Source organism: Alexandromys fortis, unplaced genomic scaffold (genome assembly GCF_014885135.2).
Source record: "Alexandromys fortis isolate MF-2015 unplaced genomic scaffold, M_Fortis_MF-2015_v1.1 scaffold_14, whole genome shotgun sequence".
In the NCBI taxonomy this organism is placed as follows: Eukaryota; Metazoa; Chordata; class Mammalia; order Rodentia; family Cricetidae; genus Alexandromys; species Alexandromys fortis.
Window position 1 is genome coordinate 12889201 of NW_026067910.1, and position 12949 is coordinate 12902149.

The 12949-nt window shown below is 39.8% G+C and overlaps 1 protein-coding gene across 2 annotated transcripts in view; it reads left to right on the forward strand.

The window, feature by feature from the left end:
• The window catches only part of Rnf217 (ring finger protein 217), a 109536-nt gene extending 100688 nt beyond the window's left edge, over nt 1-8848 (forward strand). Inside the window, exons 4-6 of one of the 2 annotated variants that reach the window (XM_050138013.1) lie at nt 1712-1913; nt 6910-6981; nt 8014-8848. In XM_050138013.1, coding sequence (XP_049993970.1) covers nt 1712-1913; nt 6910-6981; nt 8014-8087 — 348 coding nt within the window. In that variant the 3' untranslated portion in view covers nt 8088-8848. Of the gene's footprint in view, nt 1-1711; nt 1914-6909; nt 6982-8013 lie in introns of those variants that run through there. The other variant, XR_007590956.1, reaches the window with a different exon arrangement.
• The last annotated feature ends 4101 nt before the right edge of the window (nt 8849-12949 follow it).

The following is a 12949-nucleotide window of genomic DNA, read 5'->3' on the forward strand; positions in this document are numbered from 1 at the left end:
TATTAATTTAGCCCTTTTCTAATGATGTGTGTAAGCACCCCAAGGTGCGCTTACTGGGAAGATTCTAGCCTACGTCCATCCTGGGTCGGAGCTTCATCGCGTGTGTTTCTGAGAGGAGCGAAGCATGGCCTCTGCTCCAGAGAGCAGAGCTGTCGAGTCCAAGCTCACTTCCTCTTCCTCCCAGCATCCTGTTCTGTTTACTCCTCCCACCTATGTTTTAACCTATCAGGGCAAGCAGTTTCTTTATTTAATTAACCAATGACCTTCCTCCATCAGTAGAGTTCAGTCTGTTGTAGTTGGGAGGCGTGGCAGAGTGGCTTCATTCACAGCAGCAGAAGCAGGAGGCCAAGACTATTCACACCAGTGCTATTCATGCCAGGAAGCAGAGTGGACGGGAACCAATGTTTGGAGTGTAACCATCAAAGGCCTTGCCCTAGTGACCTACCTACTCCAGCTAGGCTCCACGTCCCCAACATTCTGTAGTCAAAATTTTAGAGATCAGGTCATGAGTGAGAGTGATGGTCCCACAGGACAGATAGAAGTCATAGGAGAAGCAGTCTTTGTACTGTGCTTGGAGCACAGCAGTTGTAAAGAAATCCAGTCCTATCCTTTTGTGAGTCACCCCTGCCATCTCTGTGTTCTCTGAAAAAGCATGAACTGTTAACCTCCATTTCTGTGCAGCATAGAGGCCAAAAGTTGCCAGTAGATGTCGAGTGTTTAGCAGTTGATTTCAAACATGCTACCTCCCAGTGTCTTGACAACTTGAAAGATCAGAGATGGTTCAGGAGTACTTTGGCCCATGTTGTTCTTTTGGTTTTTTGCTTCGTTTTGTTTTTGAGACAAGGTCTCAGGTAGTTCAAGTTATCCTTTAAATCTCTTCATGTGATGGAGAATGGCCTTGAAATTCTGATTCTCCTGCCTCCCTGTCCTCTTATGGCTGGCTTTACAGGCAACTCAGTTTATAAGGCCGTATTGCTGAATCTAAGGCTATGTACTGTGTTCCCACCCCTGGTCTGAGTTATTTCTTAGTGCCACCTGCAGGCCACATTGCTATGATCCCATAAGTACTGGCAAATAGGCCCCAAAAGAGGTTTCCATGGACCAGGGGCTGAGTTACTAGCATAGCCCTCTCTTAGGCCTTTTATCCCAGTTTTGTTTACAGTTTGGATTTGTTCTTAAAGCCCCTGAGATAACTGATGAGTGCACAAAGCCTGTGTCCACTGCTATGGAGCAGCCTATGTAAAGAGATAAGCAGCTAGCTATAAAACGGTCGGGCGGCCAGTAGCAGTAATCAACAACTCTGGTGATTTAGTAGTGACTCTGGAACATAATGTGTCCTTGACTGCGTACTAACTCTGTGTACCTAAGAAAAAGGATTAGCAAGTGAAATACTGAAAGCTGTAGGCTGTGGTCATGACTTACCTAATGAGTCAAATAACAATCCTGGCAGGTTTGACTCTTGTGTTAACTATGAAGTTCCTAAGTATGTTAAAATAGTCACCAGCACACAAGTCCCAAAGCAACATTGCAAGTTTATAATGGTAAAAATAATAACAGGAATATTGTAAATATAAATATGACTATAAACAAATTGAAGACTTCAGGAATGCCACAGAATACTTTTCATTTGATCCAAGTGGTTCCATAATATTTGATATTTTACTTTTTAAAGACATTAATTCCATTTTCTCCTCTTTATCCCTTTATCCAGATCCATATCCAGAGAACGGAAGGATGTGACCATATGACTTGTTCACAGTGTAACACTAATTTCTGTTATCGATGTGGAGAGAGATACCGCCAGCTCCGGTTTTTTGGAGACCACACATCAAACCTCAGTATATTTGGATGCAAATATCGCTACCTCCCAGAGAGACCTCATTTAAGAAGATTAGTTCGAGGGTCAGTCTGTGGTGAGTAGTATCACACACGCTTGCTTTTGGGTATCTTCAGTAGGACATAAGGAGCGGGGTAGAAGTGTCCCAACCTTGAGAATTCTCAGTGCTTGCTGTGTGCCAAGGATTTTAGTAGGGCCTTTACCAAAAGCTAGGAAGAGAATCTCTCCTTTTGTGATCAAAATTGAAAAGTTAAATTTGTTAATATGACACTCTTTTGTGACCAGCACTTCTGAAACACTGAATGAGAGCCAATTGGTGGCAAGGAGAATGTCATATTCATTTTTATATGGACATTAACAGGTGTCTTGAACACATGGATGCTCAATTGATTCATTAAATAAGCACAATACAGCACAAAACAGGGAACAATGATGAAAAAGTATACACACATCCCAGAGCCCGATAACAGCATTGTATAATACCTATAGAAATGATATTGTCATGTATCTTTGTTGTTAGTAATCAACAACTAATCAGATAATGGCATGAGTATGAAGGCTCTCATAAACCCAAGTCTAGGTACCCAGGTGTGACTGCTTTGTGAATAGTCTTTAAACCTCTCTTCATTAAACACACAGCCCTGTGCTCACACACATGCAAAATGCAAATAGAAGCAGAAATGCTGATCGTATCAAATCACCCTGGCCCCATGCCCTGCCTTGGTTTATACAGTTCTGTCCTCATGTGACTTCTTGCATTAGCTCCCAACCCCTGAGCCATGTGTCCACTGTGAGATTTCTTCATCTTCCGACTGCACGGTTCTTAGAGGTTCTTTCTCTGACAGGCTTTCTCATGTGTCCCCAGCACTTTTTAAGCATCTAAACATTTCCCTTCTTGGCTACCTCCTTTGCCTAGTTCATGAGAAGCGTCTGTGACTCCTCAGCCGCTTCACCATATAACTCCCCTCACTCTCTAGAGTCGTGATGGCTGATTCAAGAAAAGTTGGCCGTTATAATAGCTGCAGACTCTTCATTTTTAAGTATACTTGAATATGTGGAACCCAGCATCACCACTTCCTAAAACCATGCATGATCACTGTAAAACAACAACAACAAAAGTATCTCAACTAAATTTTAATTAAACTTTTTCAGAGTCACTGGTTTTAATAATATCCAGTATTTTCTGTCTCTTTATTTGCTTGTTAGGTGAAAATTACAATTGTGAAACTAGGAGTTGCTTGCTGCTTCTATGGACTTTGAAGATAACTAAGAAATGTAGACAGGATTTGTAAGAGTTGTCCCATGAGAGAAAATTACAAAGTTGGGAGTTGTGTAGTTTCTGTAAATCTGTATACACAGAGAAAGCTAATCTCTTCTGTGGCTCTTTTCCTGTTTGAGCACCATCTTGGATTGTTTTGGTTTGGTGCGTGTGTGTTGCCTATCTTGTATTCAGATGCATACAACCACACGTCACACATGTGCATTCAATTAAGCCAAGATAAATCTGACTCTATAAGGAGCAGCTGGCTTAAAATAAGTTTCCCTCCCACACATTTTCCAGCCACCAAACACAGCTATCTCTAATTGGTTACGATGGTTAGTACAGTTGTCAACTTGACACAAGCCAGACACCACACCCCATTGGAGGGGTCCTACCCCTCTTATCCAACTAAAACAGGAAAATAGATTACTCAGTAGCTCACAATTACTTATGACAGGATATGGATATTATAGCTCAGCCCTCACATCTATCACCCAGTCTGTATTAGAGCCTTTAAGTGCCCTTGGCCAGAGGCATAGCAAGTGCCTGCTTGTCCATCCAGCTAAGGATGGAAAACTTGGTCTCCATTGCTGCGATCACATGCAATAGAGCTCTTCAGGATGATGAGCAGCAAATGAGAAACAGCAGATTATTCAAGGAGTGGTACATTGAGTGCTTGTCAAAATTTTTAATTGCATGTATTTATTTACTCTGTATATGTATTCACTGTCATTCATGGGTATATGCCAAGGCATGCAGAGCCCACGTGTACAAATTAGTTTTCTCTTTCTACCATGAGGGTTGCAGGAATCAAATGCAGGTTGTTATGGTGGCAGTAAGCACCTTTACCACCTGATCCATCCTGTGGGCCTCCAGAATTTGAAGTTTTAAATTATATAATTTTTAAAGATAATTCTTTAACTTATCTCCTCAAAGCAAACAATTAGTATGAGCAAGAACAATGAAGTTGTCTCCAAAAGTTCTTTTGAAAAATACTCAGTTTAAATAAAAGAAAGAGATAGATAGATGACTCAGCAGTTAACAGCTTCTTCAGAGGCTCTGGGCTCAGCTCACAGCATCCACAGACCTGGGTTGAACTAGAACTATCTGTAATTCCAGCTCCAAAGCCTCCTATTTCTTTAAAAGGAAAGAAACAGTAGCAGGCATGGTGATGCACACCTGTAATCCCAGCACAGTGGAGATGGATGCAGGATGACCAAGAGTTCAAGGCCTGATTGGACTACATAGAGAATTAGAGGCCAGTGTGAGCTATGTAGCAAGACTGTCTCAATTATTTTTTAAGCAGACAGAAAGAAACTGAAAACAGGAGTAAAGAGTTCACATTAAAAATATTCACTGTCTGGGGCTGGAGCAATGGCTCAGAGGTTAAGAACACTGGCTCCTCTTCCAGAGGTCCTGAGTTCAATTCCGAGCAACCACATGGTGGCTCACAACCATCTATGAGATCTGGTTCCCTCTTCTGGCTAGCAGGCATAAATGCAGACAGAACATTGTATACATAATAAATTTTTTTAAAAAATTCACTGTCAGAAAAATGATATTATAAAATGAGTTACTTTGAATAATTGATTAGTATACAAGTGTCATTAATATTCAGTGTTGAACTTTTGTAGCCTACAAAATGCATTGAAAATTTATAACAGTTATTTAAATATATATATTTATATATTATAAATATATATAATGGGATGATAATGCACACAGAGAAATCTAACATTCTGGAAGCTGAAGCAGGAGGACCATGAGTTCAACCAACCTGATCTATATAACCAGACCTTGTTTGAAAAGAATGGGTAGACCACTGGGCGGTGGTGGCACACATCTTTAATCCCAGCACTCAAGAGGCAGAGGCAGGTGGATGTCTGTGAGTTTGAGGCCATCCTGGTCTACAGAGTGAGGTCTAGGATAGCCAGAACTACACAGAGAAACCCTGTCTTGAAAAACGGGGGAGGGCGTGGTAAGGAGTGAAAGAGGAAGGGAAGGAAGTTAATAGGATAGTGATGTGGACATTTCCAAACAGAAGGTAAAACTGCGTAGTGAAGCCTGATCTCAGGAGGTTACGGCATAGAGATTGAAAGTTCAAGTACAATAAGAACTACTGTTTCAAAGACCCTATCTCAAAAGAATAAACAAACAAACCAGTTAATCTAGGTAGACAATCAATGGTTACTGTGATAACATAAGATTAATAACGTTTTAAATTAAAAATATTTAAACAAAATATAATTATGGATGTGAAAGAATTTATTTGAATATTGAAAATCATTTTTTTAAGACAATTGTCATTGCCCCTGGAATAAGAGAAAGTGTGCTTACTCCAGTCAAGGCAAGCTAACATGCAAACTTAACTGTGTCCTATACTGTCAAGTTATTCCTCCTAAAGGGCAGGTGCAGCATGCCTGCTTGGATTCAGCCGTGTTCGGGAGGGAAAAGGCATTGCTGTTACTTGACAGTCGGCTCTGTTGCTAAGATGAAAATGTCTTGGTTACTTTAAGAGGAATTACGACTAAAAAGACTGAGCCGTGTGTAGGGGTTTGGGAAAGAAAAGCAGTCTCTTAAAGTAACCTGGATACTGAATTCTACAGTCTTTGACACAGCCCTGCGGGTGGACAGGCAGTTGGCCAGTGACATTTAGTACTGCTTAACTAGCTTTGTCCCTGGTACAGAGTAAAAGCTCCAGACTGGGCATTGTGTTAAACTGTTAAATATAAAAAGATTTATATATAAATTTACCAGATCGTAAACGGTATTCAGTAAAGCATATTCTTAAATTTGATATTTAAAATTGTGTTTTCCCATATCTAGTCATCTAATTCCAAAAACTATTTTCAATGAATTAAAAAGTTAATTTTTTTCTTGCCAAACTCCCGACAAGTGACAGTCGATCTTTTCTCATGTACTGATTGCTCACTACACACGACTTCTAGACGGCATCGCTGTGTGAGTCTCCAGTAGCTCTGCAGTTCTCCTCCAGTCTTCCGTTCCTCTCACACCCGTTGTGACTGTTAGTCTGGAGAGTTGTATCACATGTTCAAAGGTTGCAGCCTGGTGACAAGACATAAGTAACTGTGCTGGTTTTGTCCATCTCAGCGCCTTTCAAAGTCAGAGGGATTCCACTGGTGCCTTCTGGGCTGCAGTGACATGTGACAACAGTGGCGATTATCACAGATCAGTTATTCATCCCAAGAGCAGTCCGCTGGTGCTGACAGTGTGGCCTCCCTCCCAGCACCCAACCTCCTTACAAGTGCTTCCTTTCAGAATTCGTTACAATGATTCACTTGAGAGACTTCCAACACAGCTTTTATTCAATGGTTGTTTTCTCTAGCACTTGTCTGGAGGTATCCCCTTTGGAGGTCACTCTATTAGATGGACTTAGGATTTCCCCTTTTACTCAACAAGTAAACAAAGCATCTTTCTTAGACATGGGCCCGGGCAGACACCATCTCTGGTCCCTATCAGCTCTCCAACGCTGTGAGCTCAGTAGGTTGTCCACTGTGTGCTGGACTGTGCTACTCCTTCCTTAAGCTTTCAACATTTTGAACATTGAAGGTAGAAAAAATCTACAGGAAAAGTGTGCCAGTATAAAGGATTGTAATCGTTTTGGTTGTAAAGACTAAATGACTTGTAGATATTTGGCATATGCCCAAGGCTTTGTAGTACTGCGTGCTTAAACTTCAATGATGGATTACGTGTGTCATTAATTGTTAATGCACTTCTTTACAGAATTACTGTAAATGCTTGGGAAATGAGATTCGAGACTCTTTTAAGTTATTTTGGTTTTGTTTTCCAGCTGGAAAGCTCTTCATTGCGCCTCTCATCCTGGTTTTGGGATTGGCACTAGGGGCCATAGCAGTTGTAATCGGTAAGAAACACGAAACATATCTGAGATTAGACTTCTCCCGCGGCAGTGGAGGCAATATGAGCGTGAGTATAATGGTGTGAGTCTGTGAGGGAGCATCATTTCTTCTCTGCCTTGCTTTAAACGGCGATGAAGCATGGAGTGTGTAAGGTGGGAGGGACGTGTTTCCAACAGGACGTGTTTGTCAGAATCTTTAATAGATGAACACATGTGTTAAAGGAGTAGTTCTCTGACTCCGCATGACATAGACTAGCCTGGAGAGCTGATGAAAACACACATTGCTAGATCCTACCCTCAGTTTCTAACACAGTGCTGACTAGGCCCCTGGATTTATGTTTCTAAAAGGCTCTCAGATGCTGCTGATGCTGTTAGCCCAAAGGCTATACTTTGGGTAGCAATGCCTTAGAAATTTCAACCTGAATGTTCTGGATGAAAGGTATTTTGATCATTATTCCCTGTATAAAGTGGAATGCCTTTGCTGAACTAAATGGTTTTTCACAGGTAAACTTTTTTTATAGGTAATGAATATGTGGAACAGGTAGAATCAGGAAGTGTCTCGCATTCCAGCCGTCATAGTCAGTCAGGACTTTATACACCAGGTGTCACTATCAAGCAGAGGGAATCAAATCTCAATAGGATCTCAAAGTTGTTGGAATGGGAACCCCACGTATGTTCTTGAGTAAAATGTTACACTGACTAACGATGAAATGTGACTAACACAGTGTGCAAACGACAGGACTGACTGTGACGATAGAGACGTCAGCATAAAGCTGGACGGCGTGCTGGGAAATACCGTGTCTTATTGGGACCGCTATGACCGAGGGTGACAGAGAAGACAGAACTACAGAGATAGAGCGAAGCCTTATAAAAACACACCCCACAGCATTTTTCTGTTTGTGAAATTTTAATAATGTCTGTTGTGAATAGTTTGCGTGTGAGTAAAATTGCGAAATTCCACATATACCTCCCCACACATATACACATTCGCCCCTCAGCGTTCCCTCCCTAATTACCTTTATTCTTTTTAATCCCTAGGTTTATTTGTATTTCCTATATATTGCCTTTGTAAAAAACAGAGAAAGCGATCACGGACAGGTATGCACTGGTAATCCGCAGAGGATTTCACATGACATCAGCCGGTACCAGGGGGAGCTGTGCAGGATGGTCCACCGTCTGTGAGTCAGATCCTTGAAAACACCTAGAGGAACTTCTGCCATCTCGTCTCCTGTGGTTCTCAGCAGGCCACAGTGCCTCTAGCTACGGTGCACTCCCAACATGGTATCCTGTCCTTTCCCCAAACAAATTGCTGCTTTTTAAAAAATGGTCACTTTCATTAATTATAAACATTTGTATAGTAACTCTGACCTTTGTGGTTCTTGAAAGAAGATATTTTGAGAACAGGGTATCCTCAGATGTGTTTTGAGGGCACCTCACAGGAGTGTGATTTGGACTGTCTGAACCCTGTGCTTCCCTCCAGGCTGTCTGTGAGACTTGGTTTGCATAGCTTGAAGTCCTGTCTGTCTCAACAAACAAAGCCACTTTGCAGAAGATAAATCACCAAGTGCACCTGTTGTCATCTGTAACCCAAGTGGTACCATTCTTTCGTTCTTTGGATACTGTATTTGCTTTAAAAAAAAATCTCGGTACCCAGAAGGGACTTAATGAAACTAAATTAATGAGAAGAACATGAGTTATTGGTGCGTATGTGAAAGGATGTGAATGTGTGTATATAAACACGTATTAAACCTGGCTCCATAACGTGTGCTTGTCCATTTCCATGTGTATGTTAGGGAACCATTCAGCTGTGATGGTTCCTTTTGTGGGCCTAACTTGGTAGTGTACTGAATTAAAGCCAATGTCAACAACAGGTTATTTCCATGGTAGCCCTGTCTGTTTCTTGCTCTTCCTATGGTCACACACAGAGCCTTGTGCGATGTCACTCCAAGATGTACCAAACTTTGTAAACTGACAACACTGAAGGGGTGGTTTTAGAAAGTCCCCATGTTTCCGACACTTGATCTCTTTTGGATTCCTTGGATTTGGACATACCTTATCCTGTCAATAAAGCCCTCCCGGGATAACTTCATTTAAAAATTTTTTTTTTTTTGCTTTAAAGAAAACTGCTTAAATTTTTAAGCCCCATTCTGCTCGTTATTTAGTTACCTCCTTATAATCCTAGGTAATTCTGCTTAAGGTCTAAGTTTTTTTAAAAAAATTACTTGATGCTTTGCTCCTTCCCTCTTTCCTCTTTTTATTTGTCCCCAATTTTTTTTTTACTAAAATAAATCTTAGTTTTGAAGAATTTTGCCTGTGTTTACCAATGAGATGCATAAATTGTTGATATCTCCTTACAGAGAGATAACTTGAAAACAGCTTTCTATGTACATAGTTTCATCTAAAATACATACTGCTTTTGGAGAAGGAAACAAATGAAGGAAGATGAGGAATCTTTGAGAATAAGGAAATGGAGTTTGATTAAAAAGATCCATTTCCTTGCTTTCATCAGAACGTTGATCAAACTGAAGAAGAGGTATTAAAAAGCCTGGGGTCTCCAGGCACTTAAATCCTCCGAATTAGAATTTCACCATACATTATTCTACTTACCGTAAATGTAACGACGTTTGACTTGAAGTAGACTATATAATAGCACACACGTTTGCGTAGCTATTTCATGGTGTTGGATGCTAGAGTGTTAGAACTTTGTATCCTTGTGTTTGACTAAAACACTCACGTCCGTGAAGGATGGTCCACGTATCAGCTAGCATGCTTGTATTCCCTCTGAGCCATAGAGAGGAGCTGGACAGCGTCCCGCTAAGTGGTGAGTCTCTGGCAAGAAGAGTGTGCAGTGCTTGTGGCTCTGGAGTAGCCACTACACTATGGTGTGAGGTAAGGAACGTAACTTGGTTTTGCAGGTTTCATCTTCCGTGCCTTCAGCCGTCCATCTGGCAATTGTTCACTCTCTGCTTTTGGTTTGCAAAAAGAATGAGAGCTTCTAGCCCAAATACACGTTTCTATCCCTAAAAGCCCTTAATTTTTAGAAATTCATCTTTCCTGGACTTGGGCATCAGTTTGACCATATGTGAGTAGGGTGAAGCTGTCTGTGTATGATCTGTGTATATCTGTATGTCATATGTAAACATGTCGTGTTAATACACACCACCTGGGTGAACAGAGACATTCGGGTCTAAGATTGTCTATATTCTTGGGTTATTGTGCCTGTTGTCTTTGGCCTACTCAGGGATTTTTATTCTATTCTTTAAATAATTTATCTTTTACAGGTATTTTTATCTGATTTGAAAACAACTCCAATATGTAAGTTACAAAGTGGTATTTGTTACGAGGAAAGATTGCTTCATCAGAGGTTAGGCGATTGCACATTGTACTGCACGGGCATCTCATTTGTAAGTGCTTAGATTTAGAGAAGAAATGTATGAGTTTTTCTCTTTTTAAAGACTACACACACACAAGTATATGTGTCCTTTCCATGGTAGTAACTTAAAAGTATTTGTGACTATTTTAGTAAGTCTCGAAATCTTTAAAAGAGTTAAAAGATTAAAAAAAAAAAGTATTTATATATCAGTGCCAACTTTGAATGTAGAACAGTGGTGACCCTCGTGGTGAATTCTAAAAACTCCTTTACAAAGTGAAGTGTACGTGTTGTGTCTTTTACCCATGGCTTATCCTTTTATGTCACCATTGTAAATGTATGAAATGTATGTCTGTTCCTGAAGAAAATCAAACCATATAGAATTGTAAAGTTCATGTTCCTCTGCTTACCTACCCCCTTGTTTTTCTAGGGGTGCCTGCTATCAGTGGTCTGGTACCTGTCCTTCCACATGCTTCCTTCAAGTGTACAAATGCGTGTGTGTGTATGTGTGCATGTATGCCACTCTTGTGTGTTAGTTTTCTACAAAAAGAATATATTCTTTGCTGTGAGTCTTTTTCACGTTTTTAAATATTAGAAAAATAACTTGCCATAAGTGTTTACATCCATTTGGAAATGACTGTCTAATCTAAGGTAGAGCTACATTTTAATTGACTTGGTCTTCTGTTGAATGGGAAACAAGATAATTTTCATTTATTACAGACGAAGCATTTTATGCATCCGTATATTTGTCACCTACTATGACCGTTTCCATCAGATTTTGAATTTTATTTTTACAAAATATTTTAATAAAGATTTTTAATGCATAGTCAGGCAACAAGACATAGAAGTGAGATATTTGAGACCATATTTGAATAAACAGTGTAGAGAGTACCTAATTTTCAAGCAGATCATCTTTTGAAAGACTTTCTCTTTTATAGATTAGCCAAATACCTTGCCAAAATTTAAAAGAGGAAAATTAATCTGTTTCAAGTGAAGCTCAAATGTGATCAGCTGTTCGCTGGCGGTGTGGAAGATGAATCAGTTCTTGGATTGCTTACTTTTAGTTTAGTCCTCAAGCCAAATGGAGAGTGTATGCCCATTTTCTAAAACACTCATATGTTTGTGTGTGTCATTTATGAAAGGTGGGAGGGGAAGGAAAGGGGTCAAACCTGTGACACAAGCAACATCCTCTTCCCAGCAGACATGTTACAACATGATATCTGTTTCTGCTGTGGGATCAAGATTTAGTGGCACCTCTTAGGAAATGCCTAACTCTGGCACCGTCGCTTGAGTCCCAAGATCCTGCTTGAGGTGTCTTTTAATTTCACTGCCCAGACACGTGGCCCAGTGTTCCTGCAGAATACTAATCTGCTGCAGTAACTGCCTCTCCCTGTTAGTTCTGACCACAGTTTTGTTCACACCTCTACTAATTTTGCCCTCGGAGAAGAGTAGAAGGAGGTAGGGGGAGAGGAAAGCTCTCCCTGCTCTGTGGAGCCTCAGTGTTTCTTTCTGGCTTTTCTCAGATTTCAATGCATCTGCCACATTTCCCCTACCAAACACATGAAACTGTTTTAACATCAGATTTTTATGATTCTGGATGCCATGATTATAAAAAAAAAAGTCAGTGGCCCAAATAACATAAGATGGCATACAAGGACAAAACTAAGAAGATCCATGCCATGAGCCGCTTTAGATGTTAGTTTTATAAACAAGTTGCACACAAAGCCTTAATGTGAGTCCTTCCATGTTAGCAGTTGAAGTCTGTCTCAACTCTTGTTTTATGTTATGTCTGCTATAATTGGTAGCCTTAAAATCGATGAACTTTCCAGTGTGTACCATTTAAATAATTAAGTGATAAAACAAAAGTGACTTGTGTTTTTCAGTGGCGAAAATAAAATGTCAGAAAATATGTTTGAATTCTTTAACTTTGTGAGACATCGGAAGCTTAGAATTTTATGTAAAGTGTTCGTAAATATATAGAACTATTCTTAATATTTTGGTCATCCTGGAAGTTTTTTTTGAAACAATTTTGCTACATGTAAAACTCATAGTAAATAATAATATCACTTGAATTTAAAATATTAATTCTTACAAAAAGTTTTAGCTGTATTTCCATAGTTTGTGAATTCTATAAAAGAAAAATTTTGTGACTAGAAATATAATAAATAAAAATAGCTGGAGCGAATTTTGTTTTTCAGATTATAAATTATGTACGTTTCTACAATTGTAGACAGTAACTTCCAGGATCACATAGTAAAGTGTGTCTCTGTAATGATCATATCAGTTAAACTAAGATATTTGTATAGAAACAGTATTATCTAAATAAAACAAGAATTCCAAACTTGAAAGGGTATTTAAGACTGTGAATGTAAGTAAATGGAACTAGCGCCACTGTAACTTCCTTTGAGTGTACAGTTAAGACACATTTCAAAGCCAAGTGCTATATGGGACCTCTGTGCATCCATCACTCTTTGAGTCTGCAGCTTTCGTTGATGTTATCCAGACCCAGTGAGCAGAGGCACAGTAGTGTGACACTCTTGTATTGTCTATTTAGAGATGAACTGAAGCCTTGATATGTCACATCTCTTCTGTGTCCTTATACAT